At 34.7% G+C, this 26545-nt stretch overlaps 1 protein-coding gene and 1 pseudogene across 1 annotated transcript; one reads left to right on the forward strand and one right to left on the reverse strand.

The window, feature by feature from the left end:
• The first annotated feature begins 252 nt into the window (after positions 1-252).
• On the forward strand, positions 253-8632 carry LOC143561954 (histidine kinase 2-like). The gene is made up of 11 exons (XM_077049903.1): positions 253-841; positions 1699-2223; positions 2309-2590; positions 3527-3696; positions 3778-3990; positions 5440-5626; positions 5719-6000; positions 6112-6210; positions 6296-6945; positions 7726-8193; positions 8274-8632. Exons 1-11 carry the CDS (start codon positions 563-565, stop codon positions 8521-8523), a joined length of 3405 nt encoding a protein of 1134 aa, XP_076906018.1. The 5' UTR covers positions 253-562; the 3' UTR covers positions 8524-8632.
• A 415-nt stretch (positions 8633-9047) lies between these two features.
• On the reverse strand, positions 9048-11328 carry LOC143561926 (F-box protein At3g07870-like; annotated as a pseudogene).
• Between the last annotated feature and the right edge of the window lie 15217 nt (positions 11329-26545).

A 26545-nucleotide genomic window follows, 5' to 3' on the forward strand; every position in this document is an offset into this window, starting at 1 on the left:
GTCGACTTCTCAACCGCTGTAAGACCGTACCCCTAATGCGTAAGAGCATAATGAAATTTGTAAACCCTCACCCCTGTTAGCCATGATTTATTTATTAAGCAGGTTAGTTGAATTAAAAAAAAAACATAAATATTATTATATTTAAGCTTTAACTCACTACCACAAACCAACTGACTTTTTTTTTTCAGTTTTCACTTACTAATCATACACTCTTCTCTCTGTTAGAAAAAAAAGGTTTGTTCTTAGACACCTCATATCACCAAAATTACTTCATTCTTTTCATTTCTTGTCTTTATTCTTCACAATTTGTTCCTGTTTTTACCCAATTCCACTCACAAGATGTGATTTTTATTGATCTTTGCAGCTTCAGACACTGCAATACTCTGTTTCTTGATATTCACCAATCATCTTTGGTTGCAATAGGCTTATATCATTCAACTGTGACCATGGTTAGCTTCAAGATTCATCTTTACCTCATAAAGATTCCAACTTTACATCATCTTTCCCGCTGTTCTTGATTTTCAAGGCTTTTATCAAGAAACCCAAGTGGGTGTTTGTGATAATGTCTTTAAATTGCAAGATTTCTGGGTTAAAGATGAGGAAGGCTAAAGAGCCTCTGAGAGGTTCTAATTGTGGGTGGAAGTGGAAAAGATTGCTGCTTTTTGTGTGGGTTCTTGTTGCTGCAATTGGGTTTGGTTTATATTTGTTTAGTGGTGTTTTTGTGAAGAAGATGGAGGTAAATGGGATATGTGAAGATGATTCTTTGGTCTTGGTTGAACAGTTTAATGCCAGCAAAGACCTTCTTCATGAACTAGCTTCATCATTCTTTGAATCAGATCAGGTTTTTTCAGTTTTGCTATATTTTTCACCTTTTGATTTATGCATTTCAAACAATTTCCCTGCTTGCGGTGCGCGCATATAATGTATATATGTGTGAACACTCAAGTGGGCAAAAGCGAAATTGCACTAACTTTGACGTTATTTTACTAACTCGTGAAAATAACGTTAAAAGTGGCGGAAGGTTAATCAGGCATCATGTGGTGGCGTTGATAGCCGAAAGACAAGGGTACATGCACCAATCGGCCGGTGTGTTGATGGTTGAGTGTTATGTGCTTTATGTCCAAGGCTTGATGCAACTATCGAGCCGGGGGTCTCACTGGAAGCAGCCTCTCTATTCCTACGGGGTAGAGGCAAGGCTATCTACATTTTACCCTCCTCAGACCCTACCATAGCTATGCTATTGGTGGGATATACTGAGTACGATGATGATGAGGTTTTCAAACAATTTTTAACAAATTTACTTGTTTAGGATGATTGAAACACTTATAATCCATAAATGGTGCTAGAATTTAGTTTTATATGCTCACTAGGTTATAAGCCTGTGTATCACATTGGTTGAATAAAGCTAATATTAAATAATGAAAATTTTCTTTAGTTTTGAAATTGTAAAGTTATATATTACGAAGGGGTGAAATGTGAAATAAGAGAAGCGAAAAAAGTAGGTTCGATTCACAGAATTGTGACACGTGACAATGAATAGTTATTATTAATTTAATAAGCATGGATTTAGAATGTCTCATTAATGCCTTTTAATAGGTGAAATCCATTTAATTTGTGTCATCTAACACATGTAATCTACAAGAGACTTTAGAAACATGTCATGACAAAATTGTACTATTAATTATTGGTGTTTTTCAGATAACCACTTTGAAATGTACCAAACAATTGGGAAATGATATGTCAACAAAGCATGAAATTTCTTGTTCTCTAAAAGTGTCATATCATGAACAAAATGTGGAAATGTGGGGTCAATGCCCTATGCATGATAATAAAGCTTCTATGGGACATGCAAGTGAGGATAATGATATCCAGAAAGTATGCATATTGGCTCTTTTCATAATTGCAATTTGTTCCTCGATTCTTTGTTTGTGGACGAATCGTAAAGATAAAATGAAGACGAAGGAGCATACGAGAAGTTCTGGAAAGTGGATGAAGAAGCTTCTAGTACTATTCGTGTTATTTGGAGTTACTCTATCAATTTGGTTATTTTGGTACTTAAACGAAGGTATTCAATTAAGAAGAAAAGAAACTTTAGCAAGCATGTGTGATGCGCGTGCACGAATGCTGCAAGATCAATTCAATGTGAGCATGAACCATGTTCATGCACTTTCTCTTCTTGTATCCACTTTCTATCATGGGAAACAACCTCCCGCTATCGATCAAGTAATCATTCCATCTATCTAATGTTGTCTTTTGTCAAAACATTCTAAATTAAGAAACTTTATAAGTTTATGTTATGCTTTTGTAGAAAACTTTTGGGGAATACACAGAAAGAACGTCTTTTGAGAGGCCGTTAACTACTGGTGTTGCGTATGCTCTGAGAGTGCGCCATTTTGAAAGAGATAAGTTTGAGAAAGAACATGGATGGACAATAAAGAAAATGGAAACTGAAGATCAAGACCAAACATTGGCTCAAGATTGTGATCCTGCGAATCTTGATCCTTCCCCTGTTCATGATGAATATGCTCTGGTTATCTTATCTCAGGATACCGTTTCTCATATTGTCTCTATTGATATGATGTCTGGAAAGGTATCATTTTTTATCAAGCTCAGAAGGGTATCCTTTATAGGTGGCAAATTCTTGACCCCTTTACATATGATGGGTCGACATGTCTTGTTTTATATAAAATGGGTAAAAGAAGCAGCTTTAAGCGAACCGGGTCAAAAGTTGCTCAAAGTCTCCTTTAGATGCATGATACCTTCTAAATCAAATTATTCAAAAAAAAAAAAAAAAAACTAGGTTCTGTTGAAATTAAGTGATTTTTGTAATCATATTTTTACACAGTAGTTAATTATGAGAAATTTATTAAGCTTGAACAAAATGGTGAATCCATTTTAACCCGTTACATTTGTGTGAATTTCTGACACGACACAAGTCTAACACGAAATTCGCGGGTTTGGATTTGGTATAAACTACTTCAAGCCAGTTTCGGGTCGAACCCGCTTAGCTAAATGGGTCGTGTTTGGGTCAATTTGACGGGCTTGTGGGTTAACTTGTTTGTTTTTTGTTTTGTTTTTTAAAAATGTTTTTATGAAATAAGTTAAATTGGTTGGGTAGCTTATGCCAAAACTCAAAACAAAAAAAGAAAATTGACATAAGATTTTATAACTTAAGTGTAATTGTTTTACATTAATTTGTATTTTTTTGTTGTAAAAAGTATTAATATGTGAAAACAATAAAAAATAAAATCTTTAGGGTCAAACGGGTCGCGTTTGGTCAACCCACGATATTCACTCTGGCATGATTTTCGGGTTCGGGACGTGTCGCGTTGGACCCGCCAACCCACGAACACGACCCGTTTAACACCTCTAGTTACATGCCCAACCTGCCAAACTTTCCACCTTTGGTCTTCTTACTTGCTTCATTCTTGGCCAGGATCACTCATCAAGTTATACTTTGAAAACAAAAAATATATGGCAAATTCTATAACTTGTTGTCTTTATTTTCCTTTTCACCATCTTTTAGGAAGACCGCGAAAATATCTTGCGAGCAAGGGCATCCGGAAAAGGAGTCTTGACATCTCCTTTTAAGCTATTAAAATCAAACCACTTAGGAGTTGTGCTTACTTTTTCTGTTTACAACACTCATCTTCTTCAAGATGCTACACCCGAACAACGAATCACGGCAACTGTGGGGTAGGTTTGATGTTAATACATCATATAATTGATTAAAGATTTACCTTATATCATAAAAATGAGAACTTTTTAATGTAACAGGTACCTAGGTGCATCTTATGATGTCCCATCACTCGTTGATAAGCTTCTACACCAGCTAGCAAGCAAACAGACTATAGTTGTCAATGTTTATGACACAACAAATGTTTCTGCAGCCATTAGAATGTATGGTCCTGATGAGATTGATACGGGTTTACTTCGTATTAATAATCTTGATTTTGGTGATCCTGCTAGGAAGCATGAAATGCATTGCAGGTTATATATTTTACTAACTTCTTTGACCTTTTTTTTTTAATTTCAAAAGGACACCACCGCCAAGTCCGGGCCTACTACAATTCCTTTTAATGTGACGCAGAGCGGAAGCAAGTTATAAAGAAACACAGAGAAGTATTCTCAAATCAAAATTGATAAATTTATGAGGGTCAAGTTATTCTATAATGGGGGACAAAAATGAGAAGGATGAGAAGGATTTATAACCACAAAAAAAAAACCCTCAAAAGAAAAAATCAATCAATCAATCATACCCAATGGATCCCGCCAATAGCAAAGCTATAAGTAGGGTCTGAGAGGGTGGGATGTAGGCACACCGTACCTCTATCCAATAGAATAGAGAGGTGGTTTTCAGAGAGACCCTCAGCTCTAAAAGAAAAAATGAAAAATTAATAAAAAAAATTATAACTCAAATTTTAATACAAAAACGAAAAATTTAAAAACACAAAAACGTTTCCACCGTCTTCCTCGTTCTAAAAAAAAGAAAAAAAAAACCTCGAAAAAGACACAATGTTGAGTGAAAAAGACCATTGTGTCTTTTTATTTATCATTGTGTTTTGTGCTTATTTTCGTTGTTGATTGTGCCTTTTTTTCTTGATATTGTGTTATATTACTCAACATTGTGTCATATTTTGTTCGGCATTATGCTATATTTTGCGATCTATTATGTCTTTTTTTGTTTATCAATGTGTTGTTTGTTCATTTTCGGCATTGTGTCTTCTTGTCGTTTTTTTAGGAACGGGAATGACGGTGGAAACATTTTTGACTTTTTGATGTTTTTTTTATTTGTTTATATATTGAGTTATGATTTTATTACTATTTTTTTGAATCCTTTTTTGATGGGTTTTTTGTGTGGCCACAAATCCTTCTCACACTTCTCATTTTTGTCTCCCTTTATATTTTAACTTTGCCCAAATTTCTGAATCATTAAAACAATTACATAAGGTGGCATATAAAAGAAATTCTAAATTTGGCAGGCTTGCCAAATTTTTGAATTTCCAAATCAACTATTAAATACTAAAATTAAGATAAAATAAAATGTAAATTATGCTAATCAGTGAAAAAGGCTAAATAAGGAAAGAGTTGAAGCTTGTAAAATTTAGGGAAAAGCTTTATTGGTGAAATTGAACCCTAAATGGTGGAATATGGGCCTGACAGCTGGGCTGTCACATGGACCAGCTCGTTGAGAACACTCCGTCGACTGGTAATGGACTATGTAATTCTACCCTTAGCCCAAGTTATGCGTTTTTTAATTTAGGCCTTTTCTGTAGGGGTGCAAACGTGCCAAGCCTGAGCTTGACTATGCTCGATCTCAGCTCCTATTGACTTAGGAATGCTCGAGCTCGGCTCGGCTCGGCTCATATGCACCCGTACTTTTATGCCCTGCTTTCTTGAATCAACTTCTCATCTTTATGGGATTTTGTTTTCTAACAGGTTCAAGCAGAAGCCTTCTCCACCGTGGAACGCCATACTGGCATCCGGTGGAGTGCTTATAATCACTTTTCTTCTTGGTCACATCTTCTATGCAGCTATTAACCGAATTGCAACAGTAGAGCGTGATTATAGGAAAATGATGGAGCTCAAACATCGTGCTGAAGCTGCTGATGTGGCAAAATCTCAGGTGCATATACATTTTACAACAGTTTTCATATTTGCTTTTGGTTTTGACTTTTGACTTTTGACCATAATTATATAAATAATCTCTTTTTGTAGTTTCTTGCAACGGTTTCACATGAAATCAGGACTCCAATGAACGGTGTTTTAGGCATGCTGCAAATGCTTATGGACACAAATCTTGACGCAAAACAGTTGGATTTTGCACAAACTGCACATGCTAGTGGAAAAGATTTAATAAAGTTGATTAATGAGGTTCTTGATCAAGCAAAGATTGAATCCAGAAGGTTTGAGCTTGAAGCTGTCCCTTTTGAGTTGCACACGATTCTTGATGATGTTATATTATCTTTTTCAACCAAATGTCAAGAAAAAGGAATCGAGGTAGATGTTAAACAGTCCATTTATTTTATTTATACTATTTATTATTAGTTTATTGGTATAATATGTTTTTTTATAATTAAAAACTAAAACTTTCTTCTTGTGGATGAGAAGCTTGCAGTTTATGTTTCTGATCAACTTCCTGAAGTTGTCGTTGGAGACCCCGTTCGTTTCAAGAAAATTATCACAAATCTGGTTGCTAATTCACATAAAGTTAGCATCTTTTCTCATCTTTATTACATTTAACACACAATAATGTGACTTATGCTCTTTCATTCACATATGTTTTAATTTGCAGTTTACACATGATAGAGGACACATATTTGTGTCAGTGCATCTAGCAGCTGATGTGTCACGGACAACCGACATGAAGGATGACATGCTAAGAAAAATCTTGAACAGGTCAAAGTTAAACTTAGCGTGCGACACTCTAAGCGGGCTTCCAGTGGTCAATAGGAAGAAAAGCTGGGAACTTTTTGAAAATTTGAGCTGCAAAGATTTGATAAACGGATCTGAAAAGATCAAAATATTAGTCACTGTTGAAGATACAGGTGTGGGAATCCCTATAAACGCACAAAACCGAATCTTCATGCCTTTTATGCAGGCTGACAGCTCACCATCAAGAAATTATGGTGGGGCTGGGATCGGTTTGAGCATTAGCAAGCGGTTGGTTGGTTTAATGGACGGTGAGATAGGTTTTGTTAGTGAACCGGGTACTGGAAGCACTTTCTCGTTCACAGCTGTTTTTTTGAAAAAGGAAGCATGCTCGGTTGATAACGTGCTGCAACAGTATCATCCAACTGTATCAGAGTTTAGGGGACTAAAGGCGTTGGTTATTGATCAGAAAGATATAAGAGCAGAAGTCACAAAATACCGTCTTCAAAGAATGGGAATATCAGTCGAGATCACATCTAGTTTTGATTCTGCACAGTCTTACCTGTCAGAAAGGTAGGTTAGTTAAATAGGTGGTTAAGTGGGCGGATTGGGCGAGTTGGGTAACAGGTCAAACTGTGTTCCATTTAAGGGTGTGCATGAGTCGGGGTTGGGCTAAAATTGCACCAAAAAACCGGAATTTAGGTTATTCTTGAAAATCGCCCAGTTTGGGTTCGGGTTTGGTTCGATTTTTCTGATTTTGCCATTTGGGCTTTGAATTTTCGGGCCAAAAAAAGTTGGCCCAGAATATGATTTTTGGCCTAAGTCCTTTTGTTAATTAATAATTAATTGATTGTTATTTGGGCTAAAATATTTGGGTTACACTATACATTAAATTCTTATAAATTATTTAAACTTCAAAATTAGAAAAAATGAAAATCTATAAATTCAGTTTGGATCGGCTTTTCAGAAAAACTTAAAGCCAAACCGTCGGTTTTTGGTTGGTTTCGGTTATTTCAGTTTCGGATTGGTTTATTCGGTTTCATGCACACCACTGATTCCAATTAACCGTTTAAAATATCATTAAAAATTGCATTTTTTCAATAATAATCTAGTTTTTCAGATTTAAATGATTTTGAGGTTTTATACGTTAAAATTACATTTTGGGTGACTTTCGACCCGTTTGACCAGGTCAACCCAATTGAACCTTTTTTTTCTTTTTTTAGCTAATGTTTCTTGAACTTTACCCATTGGAGATAAAACATAACCTGAACCGAACACCCCCCCCCCCCCAAAATAAGTAACGGTTGTTTCATTTTTGACATCATTAACGGTTTTAGTTTTATTTTTTTGTAGTGATTCGTCTGGTTTTGAAGTGATTCTTGTTGAGCAAGAAGTGTGGGATAACGAAAACGGTCTTGAATTTCTTCGCGGCCTTAAAAGTAGCACCAAACTATTTCTATTGGTTAACTCTATAAATCCTACAATAGATGAGTTACAATCGGCTAACTTGGTGGCAACTTTTGTGGAAAAGCCTCTAAGATTAAGTGTCTTGATTTCTTGCTTTCAAGAAACACTTCCATTAGGAACCAATAGAGTCGCAACATTAAGAAAACAATCGACTCTCGGGAATCTATTACGTGATAAACAAATCTTGGTGGTTGATGATAATATTGTAAATAGGCGAGTGGTGGAAGGCACGTTAAAGAAGTATGGAGCTATTGTCACTTGTGTAGATAGTGGCAAGGCGGCTTTACAGAGGCTTAAACCACCTCACTCTTTTAATGCTTGTTTCATGGATCTCCAAATGCCAGAAATGGATGGGTAAAATCTTTGTCAAATTTCTCAAATGTCTAAAATACCCTTCAATACGCTAATATAATGATTTTGTTGTTTGCTTTTAGTTTTGAAGCTACTAGACAAATTCGCAGGGTAGAGAGTTTGGTTAATGAACAGATTAAATCTGGTGAAGTGTTAATGGAATTGTATGGGACAAGGTGTCACTGGCATACGCCTATTTTAGCAATGACAGCCGATGTGATTCAGGCTACGGATGAAGAATGCATGAAGTGTGGGATGGACGGGCTTGTTTCAAAGCCGTTTGAGGAAGAACAGCTGCACTCGGCTGCAGCTTGTATTTTTGAGTCTGGTTGACGGTCCAATGGTCAAGTATAGCCGCTCACACCGGCTAACTAGCTTAACCCACGGGTTGATTCTCCTCAGAACCGGCAGCATGACCATTGTCCAGCATAATGGGTTGCACCGCACAGGCGCACACCTAGCCAACCATATTGCCGGCTAGACGCATCATCGTGCACATTGCTGTTCTTGTCATGGTATATATTTTTTTCAATAAAGATTGCTACTTTTCTATATAATCATTCGTTTCGTATACGGGTTTAAAAAATCTTGATATTTCGCAGTTAAAAGCTTGTTTTTTTTTTCTTAAACTTTCAGTAATGAGGAGCATGGGATCAAGAAATCATCAGCTTGTCTGAAGACTTAGGTTACCACATGTAGAGTGTAATTAATATGCATATATGTTTGTAAATAGCAAATGCTTAGTACTTAAGTTACCATATATAGTAAAGGCACAAACTTTTTTTTGATATTACATGAATGTATAAAGATTTATATGCATAATGCAGACATTACTTTAAGCAAGATTCAATGACTTGCTAAATTGGTGTATGAGTCCAATTAAGGCTACCAACATGTATAATTGTTTGAAACAACTCAGGCATCCCATGAAACACAACATCCTTAAACTCCTTCCATTTAGGATCATACTTCACCAAATTTCCACCTCTGTATTCCATCAAAATCTCCCCACTCTTCAACACACACAAAACCCTAACCATCTTCCCATGAACCGCCTTCCGCCATATCCGATAATCATGACTTAAAACCTTAGCCAAATACGCGCCATGAATGTTGAAAAGCTTCGTCCACGACTCTTTCACGTCGTACTCCTTCATCACCCAAATCTCCAACTTCCCGTATCCACACGACACCGCTGCGGCCAGACACCCATCGATCACCGCCAGGTGGTAGTTACTCCGGTTAACCGGCTTGGAAACCAGCTTAAACTGCTCGTCTTCCAGGTCGAACGACACAATCGTTCGACCTGGAAGCCCATTGAGCCGCCCAGGGCGGCTCACCCAATGCAATCTCCCATTCACCACCACCACTTCTTTCGCTTGTCGGTCGAGCTGGTACGGCACTTTCCCAAGGCATCTCCAACATTATTTGGGTTGCCAATGGTTAACACATGAACCTCAGACCGTGGGTAACTCCGATTATTTCGAGTCAACCTAACCGTGGTTCGGTAATACACAATCCTAACAACCTTGTACTCATTCGTACCCGGATGAAACCCGAACCCAAACACCAACTCCTGGTCTTTAAACTGCCTACATTTCGGAAGCTCAAGATGGTTCCTAGTAAAGGGGTTAAACACGTAAACTGGTTCACCGTATAACGAATCCGACAAACACAACAACCCATTGCAAGAGCCCACAACATTAAACTCTGGAATGGCACCACAAAATGGTGTAGATATCTTTCTCACAATCTTATTATGTCAACAAAGTATAACTGGTTTCGGATCGGATAGTCACAGTGGAACACCAAAACCGGGTTCGCCTTCACCGCGGTCGGGTGGTGAAGCCGTGGCAGCTCCGGGTCATGTGACAACCCGTAGCATGGTCGTGGGTTCGGGTCCCACGGATGGCGTCAATGAAGAAACACTAAGCGACCCCGGGCAGATTACGGATAATCTGGGGGTTAAATAGATGTTTCCCACGAGGGTTAAGTCCGGCAAAGATGGTTCTTCTGATGACCTGCAAAACAGACACCGTGAGCTCGTCACTGAGAAGGGGGTACCTCCTTGTGACCACCCTCCGGCGTGAGAATCAGACTAGATTGCTCTTGAATATAAGTGTATATTAAGAGAATGGCTAGAGCAGATATCAGATAATATATGGAGATATAAGATGTGATAAGATGATAATACCATTCCAAGGTGTTGGAGTATTTATAGCCGAAGGTAGGTTTCCAAGAAGGTACAGCCGGCTGAATAGTATTCCTGTTCTGCCAACTGTGGGCTACGCACATGCCATGCTGGTGGTTGGTGGGTAGGCAGCGGCTGATAATGACCAGGCCGGCTGTGTACTATTCCTTTTCCACCAACTGCAGGCTATGCACGCGCTACGACAGGTTGGTGAGTAGGCAGCGGCTGATAGTGACATTAAGTAATAGAGCATGCTGCTCGTTGTACTGTTGTCAGTGAGCTGTCGCAGCTTTGGTCAGATCTTTTGTCCATACCTCGTCAGGTACAGTACAAAAGATCCTCCAGTAGCGTACGAACTGGCTCATTTGGGCGGGAGTTTTCCCGGCTTGCTCACTCCTTCTTCAGGTGACATTACTGAATTATTTAAGAGTTAAGTGCCTCGTGCGTGTAGCCTTGCTGCGCGGGTAGCCTTCCCTGATGGCTAGTATCCGTTGCTGCGGGAACAGGCGGAGTACGTCGACCATTGGGAGGCTTTTCCTGCGGGAACAGCTTGCGTACTGCGCGTAAGGACGTCACGTCTCTGAGCATGGTGGGTCCTGCGGATCCAGTTGGTTTCTGCGCAGACGTCTCTCTTCAAGGTGAGTCTTGCGAGTTTAGCCTTTGAACAGACGTCCCTGTTGAAGGTGAGTCTTGCGGGTTCAACTGCGCAGACGTCCCTCTTTGAGGTGAGTCTTGCGAGTCCAACTGAGCTCTGCTGGGACCTACCTCTTCAGTGATGATATGGGCAGTCTAGTAAGGATATCAAGAAGTAAATCTCTTGGTAAGTGATCAAAACAAGATGGGTACTTGTACTTGTTGATCAAGATTAATGTTTCTTGATCTTGATCTTGATCTTCATCAAGTTTGAGTCTTTTGTTTATGGGTTCATGTTCAAAGATTGAATCCATGAATGATGAACCAACCCAAGACAATACAAGAAACTTGATGAAGAGATTAAGGAAGAAAAGAAAAAGAAAGATGCTTTTGGGAGTTTGAAAGCACAATGAAAATGAAAAATAATATAGCTGCTGTGAGGTGTTTAAACTTTGATGGTAACAATGCTAGCTAGGTGGAGTTGTACATTATGGGTTGGATGTTTTATAGTATAGATTATTTATTTTTTATAAGTTAACATTGTTTGCTAGGTTGAATAAATTGAAGTCATGGGGTCCATGTTTGAATAATAATTTGTAAGCATATGTGACAAAAGTCCACCTTTTCTCCATTAAAAACGGGTGTTGGGACAAAGCTTTCAGGCTGAGAAGATAATGACTCTCTCTCTCTAAATATATATAAATAATTAATATACATTATATAGATAGATTATATAGATTTATAGGAATTACCTCCATGAAATAGGGTAGTTTTATCTTTATTTTATTATTATTTTGGTTAATTTCAAGTGAAGGTGGGATAATAACAACTATGACTTTTGCCAAACCTTTCATCTCAAAAAAGGTTTCAACATCCACACACTAACCAAAACCTACTTTTGACTTTGTAAGCATTGCAACTTTATGGGTCAAAGAGTAAAACTGGTTAATTATGTTAAAAATAAGTTTGACAAAATGGTTGATTATATTAAAATTATAAAATGGTCTTCTATCATGCAACTATTTGATGGTCTTTGAGGATCAAGAGTGAGACATGGTCAAAGTCAAATGATGGGTTGTGGTTTGATTCACTAACATGTCAAGAATACCCATAGGCTATGAGATTTGTACTTATGAAATTTGTAAATAAAGGTTATACTATTCGGTTTTTGTTACGGGACATGTTATACAAACACCATTGACATACTATGCATACGTTATCAAGTCATATGTTCTGTAAGATACATGTAAAAGGGTTAATCACGTTAAGTCTGGTTGTTAACCCATTAGCATGTCCTTTAAGTGAGGGGTTGTTTTGTTCTTCTTCTCCCAAATACACCCCAGCCCCTCACGTGAGGGGGCTTGCGAATTAGGACGGAGATTATTTGGGGAGAAAAATGACAAAACTGCCCCTCACATGAGGGGCACGTTAATGGGTTAACAACCAGACTTAACAGGGTTAATGAATTCGTGTTTAATTGCAAGTGAAATGAAACCAAATAGACGAAAATCGCAAATTTGAAACTATTGGATTAAACCGCAGATTTGGACAAACCATAGAGACGAAAACCGCAATTTACTCATAAGGTTCTATAAGATTTGTTATATGAATCGCTGAAGGTGGTTAGCAAAAGTATACTGGAAATCACGGTGATGTGTTTTGCAAAATTCAAACAGGTCGTAAAAGTGTATAACCTATACGGTTCGTGTTATAAGCATGTATTAGGAAACAATATTAATATTTATATACACGACGAGTATACTAATAGCATGGTTGCAAAAATTGTGCCTACGCGACGAGTAATCCCGAGTACTTTTTAGTCACCCGACTTGACAACATCTAGCGACTTCTATAAGCATGGTTATAAGTGGGGTGCAGGTGTATAATTTGGAAATTAGCCAGCTGGAGTGTGATGTTGGATATGATTGATATTTGATGTGCAGGTACACTGCACCAATGAGAAAGCTTCCCATGTGGTTGTGGATGACATCCAGACACCTTCCACATGATCCAACACAAACTACAGCCGTGTTCGGATTTTGTTTCATTATTTTCTGAAAAGTTCACTGCTCTTGTCATTTATATAAACCCCACCTATCTCTCTCTACCCATTTTCTCTCTCTAGCTATTTAAACAAAAATCTCACCTTTTTTGCTCAAGATTTTGCTCCCAGTTCTCATTGTTCATTAGTAAGTCACCTAACTCACTTCTCATTGTTCGATAGTAATATTTTATATTCGTTCGTTATGTTATCTTATGTTATGTTATATATTGAACGATCCTTTATGATGTATATATACAGTCCACATTGATCCTGCAAGATCCTAACAGCGCCCTACCACAAATTCATTTTTAAATTATGAACATGCATATATTTATATATTGGTGGCCCTGCTAATCCTGCAAGAGCACAGCCCCTACAAAACCTGATTTAAATATTGCATAAACAATTTAAGACTTTTTTGGTTTTGTCATTTTACTAAATGTAGGTTTTTATTTATTTTTGGGTTAAATGTGTTGGCCTTAATTGTATTCATCAATTTCAAATGAAAATTTGATAGTCATTTTTCAGTCAAAGGGTCTTTGCCCAATATGTAACGGTATTATACGTAGTTATGGTAGTTATCTTTAATCAGTGTTAGTTAGTTGGTTAGTCACCTGAGTGGTTAAATAATCGCTATGTTACAAATAAGGATGTCGATGTAAACAGAAAGAGCGTGTCTCTGGTATTAATACAAATTCTTGTTTAGGGTTAATCCCTTGATCTCTTTGTTCTTGTTGGTTTTTTTTTATTGAATACTTGTTGCAATGATCTCCAGGGTCCTATAAAATAATATTGGTGATTTTTTAAGAAGAATTTTAGCAATGGTGCATACAATATGTAGAGACAGCATATTCAGAACTACAAGCAACTATAGATATCAGTCTTGTTATTTACCAAATGCATACCTCTTGTTACTTTGATACATATGCATGACGGGTGCGAATAACTTAAACAGTTGCATTAAAAATCTAAACACTACTAGGGTCACCACCTCGTTACCATGATGCGAGAAAGATTCGTGATCACACCCATGTGACAGTGATAGTGATTAAAGAAAGGGAAAACATTTGATGTTATTTTAGGCTTTTTCAGATCTTCTTTTTCTTGTGAAACCTTACTTAAGTCTAAAGAAGTCACCTATGTTTTTCTAGTAGCCTATTCTTTATTTACTTTATTCAAATTCCATATTTTCTTTACATTTCCTCCATCCTTTTGGCTCTCTTTTTTTCCAATTTTCTAATTTTTTTTTATTTTTTTAAAGCATGTAAACACACCCTTTGAGCTCACATGCATGCATTATCTTTACAAGCTGTATTAAATATTAGTTTTCTTTGTTTTAATTGGTGTTAGGTTATTCCCACAGGATATGGTTCATGCCACTATGATTATTAATTCCCTTGATCCAGTGGGACAAAGGATTTAAAATCTATTAAAATGTCATGTTAGGATCAAATGAAATTTTCATTTACTTTAAATGGATAAACATAAACTATAATGATTTTTTTGAACGACGATGATCATCTAATATGTTTACCCAGATAAGATATAACTATAAGACCACACGTAGTGGTAAAGTTTTGAAGGTGAAAACGAGCCCAAAACGCTGGACACACTATCCCCCGACTTGTTACGGTGTGGTGGGGTGACTTGGCCAATCAAGTTTTTTTTCTTCATATTTATACTTTTATTTATGCTAAAAAGTAATAAATGAGTCATGATTGAAAGGGTACTACGTCACTTTTTGCAAAACTAACAATTGCTGATTGGGATGTCACGTGTCTCACAACCCCTACGTGCTTAGTTACCGCGACACGTGGTATAATGGTTTTTATATTTGTTTCTCTAGTTTTTGCAATCAAAAGACATGTAAAAATCCTCATAAAGTTTCTTGATGACTTTTAATTCCCATTAAAACCTAGAGAAACATTGTCACATTATGTCTAGCCTCATTCATCTTCAGCCAAAGGCTGTCCTAAAACAGCAAGCTTCTTGAGGCAGCAATAAATGCTAACCCGCCAGCGTTCGCAACGGGCCATGCCAATTTAGCATATGCTATATCTTCAAGGAGTGTGACTGCATAATGCCTGCAACATTAAAGACCTACTTTTCATCTTTGACTACTGTAAACAAGAAAACAACATACAATTAAGTATAGGGATCATCAAAATGGTCCATACAAATATTATAGCATTGAATCAATTGGTGACCAGGCAGACGTAATTGTGTACTATTTCTCAAAATGAAAATGATAATTGATAAACATAAATGTGAGCACAGAACCAGAACTTACGTCCTCGCAAGAAGGCCACGTTTCTAGTAAATATAGAAATATGAAAACTCTACTAAGTATGTATTATTAATCAACTATATATGTTAGAGATCATTACAGTAAAATCTAACTAGTTAATATATTTTAGAGTTAAGTTCTGTTTTAATCCCCATGGTTTGCAAGTTTTTGTCATTTCAGTCAAACGTCACTAACACCGTTAGTAAAATTTGTTAATTAAAGGGTATATAAATTTTGTAAAGAAAAAAAATTAGTGCATATAATATTATAAATTCACGAGTTTATAAAATTTGCGTTACATAAGTGTCTTTTAAAAAAAATATTTTTGTCGTTTATATATCAATATGTGTGAGTGAAATAAAACACCATAAAAATTGAATAAAAAATAAACAAGTCAACTCGAGCTTTCTTACAATCTGAGCTCGAACTCAACTTTTCAACTCGTTAAAACAAACGAGCCGAGTTGAGCCAGTTTGGTTCGTAAACACGGTTTGGCTTGGTTTGTAAACAAGCAAAAGAGAGAATGTAAACACAATTAATTTACTAGTTTTTCTTTTGGGTAATGTTATATATAACAGGCGCGACTCAACCATTTTGGGGGCCAGTCGACCTAAAATTCCGGAACCTTAGTAAATTACCATAACTACATATCAAGTCTACAAAAATAGGTTATGAGATATTGCTAAAATCATGGGATGTTCAAGGTCCGTTTTAGCGAATTTTGGAGTGTAACGTAAGCGAACCCTGTAAACTAATCTGAACCGTTGAAAATTAAAACTAAACAAAATCGACGAATTGAAGTACATCCATATACTTTGTTTCACAATTTCACATTTTATTAATTTAATGTTTTTGTTTTTTGGAGCTTCACTGAAATAATATTCGCACGTCGGAAAGGATGATGACTTAAGCCCATCATATTAAACTGGTGGGCTAGAAAGTTGGGCTGAATTAAATGGTTGGCATGGAGATAAATAGAAATAGTAAAGACTGTTCATTCAGAAAGTTTTATTTTTGGGTTGGTGGGTGGTGTGTGTGAGTGGCTCGTTTATTTGAGAGGTTGAAATTTAAGCTCAAGTTCGGCTTATGAATGTCGAGCTGCTCATTTAAATTAATTTTAGTAAAGTAAAAGTTAATATTAAAATTAATCTTATGATAGTTTATGTTGAGATCATTAACCATTGTATGTAATTGGTTATAACTTAGGCTATATGCTATACTTGCGGGCTTCCATGCTGCATCGCCGCACACTTTTGCTCCAATATTTGCTCACACCACACTTTTGCTTCAAGCTGACACCCCGTGGCACTCGCACCCATAGCACATAGCCCTGCAAACATTAAAAAGTTTAGCTTTAACAAATCAAGCAACAAGTCATCGAATGAGCTTGCCTTGGCTCGAGCTGGCTTGTTTATAAAATAAACCAACTCGATTCGTCTCGTTTATAATAAAAATGGCCGGCTATGAAGCGTGGGCAAGGTGGTTGACAGGCCCCGGTCCAATCACCCTGATATTTTTTTTTAATTACGCATTCTTAATGTTTAAACCCAACAACTCAACTCATTTAAGCCCATTTTTATAATATATATATATATATATATATATATATATATATATATATATATATATATGCATAATCCAACTTTTAACTAAGTAACCCATTTAAAATTTTAATTGTTTAAACCTATAATAAAAAACATTTTACTTGAGGCCCAAATTTTTTTTCGTCTTCGGCCCAAATTTTTTTAACGATTATCGGAGACGACCCTGATATTAAACCACGAGTTTCTGAACGGTCCTAACTGCGGGAAATACTGAGAAAACCGGGCCGAGGGGATGGCTTGCAAAGGTATCAACAACTTGATTGCTTGGCACATGGATCCAGAAACAAAGCCACCAAGGCTTTATATAAGGATTTGCATTTATGGCTTAGTGTTTTCTTGTGTTATAACCGGGATTTTGGTTTGATTGCTTTGTGTAACTTTAATCTGTTTTATTTATAACACATGTGAAGTTGTATTGAATGTTATCATTTGGGTTTATATAGGGTCCTACTAGAGACAACCCCCCCCCTATACGCCACGTATAGGACTATAGGGCTATACGGGCGGGGTCTAGCCCCTCGTATAGCCCTATACAGGGGCATATAGGGTGTTTGGTGTCCCTAGAAAACCCTTTATATATGTTCTTGTGTTTTTGTTTGGTCTCCGGGAATTAAGGATTATAGTGCGTTATTTAATTGTTAATTTCACCATAGTTATTTTAGTTGGCAATAATACGATTCATAGGAATATATTTGTATAAACGCAAAGTTAGTCAACCAATCAATATATCTTATGTTTATGTAACTAATCAAAGATCATATCGAACATCATATTAACAAGTGGCAATCCAACTTAGTTATAGTTAGCTATGTCTAGTCAGTTCTATGTATGTGGTTTTTATTCGTTTTAGTGTGATTGATTTTTGTGCTAATTTGACAAGAGGGTTTAAAATACGCAACCAGATCATGGTTGTTTAATTAAGTATCAAATTATTAGTGTATAATTACATGCATGGATCGTGTTCTAGGCTAGTCACGGTCAAGATAAGCAATGATGAATACAAGAATTTTCGGTAGAAGGAAAAATATGGATAAGTAAAAAATGGGTTGTAATCACTAACATTGTCTCACTTAATTTTTTTTTTAACTTTATTATTCGTACGAAAGTTATATAAAATTGAAACATCTAATGAAGCTTGAGTTGTTGAGAAACAAAAAAATTTGGAATAGTTTTCATAAAACACTTGAAAAACTTAATAATTAATTATTATTAAGGCATCCGTAATGAAACACCTTAAAAGTGAAAAACTTATTTACTATTAGGGTATCCGTAAATTATAAAAGTTAAGAAAAAGAAAGTGATATAGGTTACCCACGAGAGCGCCCAAAGCATAAATGCCCTCCTATAGTGGTGTTGAGGGCATTTTTGTCAGATGTGGCATGGGGCGTTAGATAAAAATGCGTGCCTATAGATGAAGTTTTCTCTATAATTTTCTCAGACAATTTCCTTCCTACGCCTCAATGGAAAAATAATCCTTATTTTTTATACAGCCAACACTTCTAGTCCTCTAAGGCTATGTGTAGTGAGAGGCTACAAAATATGGGGGATTTTTGACACGTGGCCAAGGGGGGCGATATGTAGCCCAAAAATCCCCCCCCCCCCCCCCCCCAAATCGGCCCTTTGTCACCTAGGGGCGGTGTTCTCGCCATTGTTGTCCCATATTTGCTGCCCATTACACCTGGACTAAGATATTGACATGATTAATGATTATAATGTATAATTGTACTAAATTATATGAAAAGGATTCAAGCAGCAGGTTGAACCTACCCAATTGTTAATATTAAGGCCTTGTCCAGATTCGACAATACTAAGCATTCCTAGCTAGTCTAATCGTCCTCGGTTGTTTGTTTAGCAGGTATTAAAATATTCAAACCTTTTGTATATCAGTTAATATTAATCCATGTAGTTCATAATATTATATTTGAAATATTCAACTGTTAATTTTTATATTTAAATAAAGGATGGAAGACTCATTTGGAGTTTAGAAGAGAGGTTTGGCTTTGACTTAATGGTTTCTTCTATTGATCTTCTTTGTGTTTACCTTTTTCTCTTTTGTTTCTTCGTTTTGTTTTATTTTGTACACAACCTTATACATAGATACTCCACTATAATAATAATAATAATAATAATAATAATAATAATAATAATAATAATAATAATAAACAACTTTTGTAAGTTACACACATGTCTATGTGTATAGGTACACATTCAATGCAAAATCAATTAGGTAGAGCCGTAGAGAACTACGGGAAACATATAAATCGTGTGTACGTAACATTTTGCTAATATAATGAGCGAGAGAAAGAGAGAGATATAAATTATTGCATTGTATTAATTAAGACTGTTAAAACAAAAGACACAAGTGTTTATATGATTTTTGCATTCTTCTACTAACTATGTAATGGTTTTTTAGTTATGCTCCTATATGTGTATATGCATGTATGCATATGTATACTTCAATTTTAGAAATTAGAACCATATGGATTAGAAAAGGGTAATAGCCTTCACCGTAAAATTTTTAGAACAAAGGTGATATTTAAAATTCTTAGTTGGATGGTAGAGACTCTTGTCTTTTGAGAAGAAGACTAAAGTTCACATATCGTGACATGAGGTATATCATTGGTATAATTTGAAAATAGGAGTAGATTATGCTGAGAAGTGTCGTTAATAAAAGGAAAATAAGTATTATAAGTTTACTATAAAAACAATATTAGGTATAAAAATCCACTTATAACTCCTATTTTCACATGACCTTGCCAAGTAATTGCTCTTCATATACCAAAAAAAAAAAAAACTAGGCTAGTAAATGAATCAAACGAACATGAACAAGGGCATGAACCTGTTCATTCATTTAACTTTAAACGAACACGAATACTTAATCGAACACATATTTTGAGTTCGTGTTCGTTTATTTAAAAAAATGAGAATGTTCGTGCTCGTTTATGCTCGTTTGTTTAAAGTCTAAACAAACATTTTACGAACATAAATAAATAGAGATAAACAAACATATATGAACAAATGTACATAAACACAAACAAACATAAACGAACATATATGAACACACTTAAATGAATACAAATGAACAAATATAAATCTATTAAGTAGATAACTCTTCCTGATAATATTTAATTATTTTTTATTAATATGTAAACGAACATAAATAAACGGACATAAAGGAATATCAATAAACAAATGTTCACGAACATAAATGAACGAACGAAATATGTGTTCATGTTCGTTCATTTAATTAAACGAACACAAAATTTTTGTTCATGTTCGATCGTTTATTAAATTAATTAACGAACTTTTCACCGAACGGTTTACGAACAATTTACCGAATGTTTGGCTCGTTTACAAATTTGCAAACAACTAAGGGGTTAAATGTAAATTGTATTAATTACAAATCTTTGATAAGTCACTTTACTGATATTATAAAAAGTTGATGGATAAATATAAATTGTCTAGCATCCAAGCATATTGTGTTATAAAATAATGTTAACTGTATAAAATGTTTACTAATTAAATATTATATGTCTTAACTAATTTATTCTTGGCATTCGATAATCATTACATACTTAAATGATATTTATAAATTTTACTTTAATCTCTAAGTGTTTATGTCATACATATCACCGAATATTTTAATATTTTAACAATAGTAATATTTTAAATCCAGATCGTGTCACAAACAAATCTAAAATGAAAGCTACTTGACCCTGATACCTTACGTCTCTTTTGCTTTGGATGGATTAAGTGGTATCTTTGATCATAATATCGTTACAAGAAGTGTATGAATAATCTTACATCTAAATAATACTAAAAATGCTAAATATTCTAAGACGTTATAAATTATTCGAGTCTATCGCTTGTGTTCACGGCATGCACCAATGTGGTTAGCGTTGACTTATAAGGTTATCGTTCTAACGTTAGGTGTGTCACTTAGTTTCTATCAAGTTGAGGCTTATCGATCCTTGATACCTGTAGCGGCTCGAAACGACTTAGAAATATTCGCAAGATTGGGCGAACAATTAACTTTGATTTATTGTTTTGAGAACAATTAATTGCAACAGAGCTTTACATGTTACTTACAAAGTCTTTCGATGTGTTAGATGTTAACGTACAAAATAAGATCTTACTTATTTATACCTATTTTTAGACCAATTCTAGAATCTTCCTTTTTTTCTGAACGGCATTATTATTTTATAAAGCACCGGCCAGCAAGAAGCTAGACGGGCAAAGAAAAGAATTCTAGAATCTTTTTAGTTTATAATTCTAGACACTTTCATTAATCTTCATGTTCAATTAAGGTATCTCACACATCTACAAGGATTTTTATACTTAAAAGAATTATGCATAAATATAGAACTCTCTTATCTTTCTAAGGATTTCTATCATTTTGTGACTCTCACTTAAATGATTCTAAATTCTTCCTTCGAGTCTTCATCTTTAAATATTAATACAAAAGTTTACGGAGTTCTCAAGTCTTGCGATTCGTATTTAAGACGCGCCATGACATTAGAAGTTCTTCGATCCCCAAATACATACATGTATTTTTTAAAAATATTGTTTCTTTAAATTGTTTCATCTCCAATGATATACTAAAACATTGTTGCTTCTCTTTTGTATAAAACCAAAAGTGAATATTTTAGTTTTTAACAACTTATATCAGTATGGCATTTAAATATATTGTATAGATGATGATTCTGATTTTGATCTATGATTTTAGGCCATCATACTATTTTTATTTGAAATGGTCTTTGTACTTTCTAAACCAAATATTGGTTGTTGACAAACAACGATTGAAATTGTTGGTCACAAGCTGTACTATACTACTATATATATAATTGTACCTTTTGATTGAATTATTCATTTACATCACTGTAATTTTTTTTTTTACTTATAGCATTATACTTTCTATGTTTGGTGAATGCCTTTCTTCTCTAGATCACTTGCATTTTTTTTTCTTGCACACTTTTCATACGTTATACGTACTATGTACATACTCGTGTTATAAGTAATGTTACCTATACATACACACAATATGTATTGAGTTAACTACATGATAATCATTGTGGCTTATAAGTTGTAACTAACACCTTTGGAATCGACCGGGTCTAATTTAGAAAAAAATAATAATAAAAAAGAAAAAGAAAATTATGTGTTTGAGTTATGTGTTGTTAGAACACTCATATCCCATCTATCGTCTCTCTTTACCCTCAACTTTAAACTTTTAAGAAAAATCTACTAGAAACTAATCACTACATCTCATCGATCATTTCTCTACCTCAATGGTAAATTATAAAAAGACGTTGTACTAACTTTTTATATATAAAAAGTTAGTATACATCCTTCACAAATTATTGTTAGTGTATAAAATTAATAATATAATAACAAAAGAGAATTATAATAAACATTTCTTGTATAATGAAAACATAAACCTACCCAAATTTAGAATCTAGTATTTTTTAAATATTATGGTTACGTTAAATATTAAATGTAGCATGCCAAAATTATTTAGGTAACCATAAAAGTTAAAATATAAAAACTCTTAATTAAGTTTATCTAACTAATAAAAGAATTGACTGGCCGGTTCTATATTTTTGGTATATACGTGTAACTTTGTATGAAAAGTTATGCTTGTGAGGGCACATATGAAAGGTTAATAACTATATATTTTTCTACCAGCATTCTAAAATTATGGAATATTAACTCGTACTTAAAATTAAATGTCAAAATTTGGACCTTGTGTTTCAAACTATGAACTGAACCATATATATGGAATGTGGTGAATTAGCCCGTATCCATTTAAATGATTTGTTTACCTTTCAAAACAAAATACATAAGCCAATTCATGACTCGGTGAGTTAACTCGGATAAAATGACACCAAAAATTTTAATTATATATCGAGGTAGACCAACCGTTGGAATCTCACAGGAATAGAGGCAAACATGAAGACAATCTGTCAAACTACATCATAATATTATTAGCTGAAACAAGTGTAGCATCCAATGTAATGTGATTGTTTTTTCCTAGTGTTTTTTATTTTCACAATGTCAACGGATCTAATGTTGACTTTCGACCTAAACATTGTTCTTATCACTACTAAAGATAATGAGATCTTTCATTTCATTGAATTCTTATTAACTATAGTTATGCTTAAACTTTAAACAAGAAGTTAATTTGTGGAATATACCCTAACTAAATGCCTTTTCCTCTATAGTTGTATTGACATTCATAATAAGATCGATTACTTAATTGATATGTACCCTTTAATTGTTTCCTTTAGTGTGATTTGCTAAAATCATGAAAATTGTGTTTAGTTAGGGATTTGATTCATGTGATTTTGCTAGCATCCACAAATAATTTATAATATACCATAAGGTTTATCCTGTTTGAAAGTATATTATTTATCAGATAAGAAAATTTACCGGTAATTAAAATGTTAAGAGTCATCTCACATTCTCACCTAATACATAGTATTGAGGTAGTGAACAACTTCACCGGCACAACATCATGTTAATGTGTGGTAAAAAAGAAGCTTTTATCGTTATCATATACCCCCAATCCCATTAGCTTATCCGGTTGTGTTTTTTACGAAGTCTTTATTTTAATGGGTTGTTTGATAGCATCCTATGATTTCATTAAGATATCAGACACAATATTTGTTGAGATCCTACAGCAATTGGAAAATACATCAGCAAAATCCTGCACTTGCCAAACATGCCTAGAGGCTTGTAACGTCCGACCCCTTGTACAACCAATATTGTCTGATTTGTCCACGAAAAGCGATCACGGATTTTTTGGTTGTCAATGTGGAGACTTCCCAGGAGGTCATCCATCCTGATACTACTCTCACCTGAGCACGATTAATTGCGAAACTCTCCTCTCGTCGACTGGCTTTAAGCTCAAAATACGTTGGTGATTTAAAAAGCGAAACATTTACTTATAAACCAGGAGAAATTCTCCTATTCACAACCAATACATAATTGCATAGGTGTTAGACGGCTTCTTGGGATATATAATAATCCCAAGTCCCAACAATTTCAGTTCATCTTAATTTCCATTTCTTGTTACCACCAGCGAACACCCACAAGAGTATTATTAAATAATATATATGTAACGAATCTTATAGTATGTACTACTTTAAAACTTTTAATATCCTAGCTACCTTAAGGATCACAGATACTAGCCTATGTTAAAAGTAGAGATACTTTGGTTAGAATCATAAGGATTCATAAAAAAACTTACATGACCATCAATACTCTATAGTACTCTATTAGTCAATGTAACCAGGAGTGGTTATATATTTAGGTTTCGGGTTTTTCGGGTCGGGTTCTTCGAGTTTGAGAAATTTATTTCAAGTACACATACCCATAACCCAACCCTAATCTCCCTCAGGTTACTCGGGTTTGGGTCATTCGGGTTTATGGGTACGGGTTAATCGGGTTTCGAGTATTTGACCTAAAAACTATATATCAAACAAATATATCATTTTTAATTTTCAACTTACATAAGCAAATAACAAACCTCATAATCCAAAATACACAATCATTTAACAAGCCACGTTAACATTGATCAGAGGTGTGTCACCTTAACACTTATCAAAGATTAAATGTTTTCTTGTTAAAGATACATATAGTTTTAGGATAACACGTATTTCATTTTCTATATATAATGTAAATTGAGCAATATTTACATATATTTTTTTTCCTAAAACATGCTATATAACAAAACTAGCATAATGTAATATGAAAATTTTCTTCATGAGCCATATGATATTTAAAAACTAACACAATTTCTTGTTTTTTATTTACAGTTTTTAACGTATCACCACTCATCATTTGGATATGTAGTGATTTTCATTGAATAGGCTAAAGCAGGATATATAATAACCAAATATAAGACTTAGTCAAACAGGTTATTCGTGTTTAATCGAAACCCATTAAAAAGTACAAGGTACTCGACTCGTATTAGTTCAGGTTGTACTCGGGTTTGTTCAATTCGGGCTCGGGTTTCATGAGTACGAGTATTTTTGAGTTCGGGTTAATAATTATTTGAGTCGGGTTGCGGATAAATGGCAGCCCTAAATGTAAGTAACGTTGTAACACTACGACACCTTGAAGATTAAATGGAGAAAACTTATAAATATAGCATGCAAATAAGAACTTAGTTAATTATTATACTCTTATACACGTAAACAAATAGTAGATGATAGTTATGTTTTTAGATGATGGAATATTTAACCTGCTAAGAATATCCCTAAATAACATAAAATAGAAATATCTAAACGCACTGTTTTTAGAATTTAGTCCCTGCCTACCTATTAGCCACTTAGCCATTAACCAATATATTCAACACCTACATTCATGGACCATGGCTCAATGTGCACACTTATGGTCCAAATTTGTGACTTGTGAAGTTGTGACCCACAACAGCACCTATGAGTTGCAACCAACTTTAAACTAGTAGAATACCCTACAAATAATTAGATGCAACGATAAACCATTATATTTGAGTTTCTCAAAAGGATGTGAACTTTGCACAACAGAAATTAATGTTACAACTCTAAAATAATCATACTTTGTGTCTAATATATAGTGTGAACTGGTTTATTAATATATGCATATAGGGAAATAAAAACAATAACGCAAACATGCAAAGTTGTAATGTTATAACAATTACCGACACAACTCGAAATATGACATGAATTGATGAACACAGCATGAAAATAGCAAGGTATTTTGTCATATCTAAAATGTTTAATAAAGGGGTCGTGTTTGGATTTATCTATTTAACTTGATTAGTTAAACAGGTCGGCATTCCAACCTATTTAATTAAACATGTCGATGATCCACTAACCTATGCAACCCATTTATTTACATTTCTTACATTTTCTACTTCATTATTACCCATCAACTTGTTTGACACATTTGGATAAACTATTTAGACTATGTGTAGCGGGGGGCTACAAATTGGGGGCGATTTGACACGTGATGCCACCTTAGCAAATGGATAATTTTTATTTTAGGGTGTAATGGGTTTTGTAATCTCATCACATCATACACACACACACATATACATATTACACACACATACTAATATAATAATATTTTCTCATAAAACACACCCGGCAAATATATCTCCCCCCCCCCCTACTTATCGCCTAGGGCGGTGTTCTCGACCAAATTCGCCCATTGTCGCCCCTATATGGATGTCATAACATGTCGAACACAATACGATGACCTGTGATACTAAACATAACACATTTGGGGGGTGTTTTAGCAAAAAGAAAGGTGTCCCTAGAATTCCCCAAATAAAACTCTATAAAAACTTCCTAACTTTTAAGGAAAAAAACAGACATACTAAATAATTATTAATTACAAATAATATTATACAAACTGGTAACTTGTTTAATTGATGAGTAACGGATAAAAGCATTGAATTTGCAAACAAAGAGTAAGTAAATAAACAAAAACCAACAACAAAACAACATTTTCACTTCACCCCGAAAAAACAAAAATATTGACCTTTTCCTCCGTATATAAAAAAATATTATTAATTTTATAATATATTGACCCCCTAAGCATTGGTTTCT

Source organism: Bidens hawaiensis, unplaced genomic scaffold, assembly GCF_021521415.1.
Source record: "Bidens hawaiensis isolate Kalapana, Puna unplaced genomic scaffold, B.hawaiensis_p1.1 tig00020887_1, whole genome shotgun sequence".
Taxonomy (NCBI): Eukaryota; Viridiplantae; Streptophyta; class Magnoliopsida; order Asterales; family Asteraceae; genus Bidens; species Bidens hawaiensis.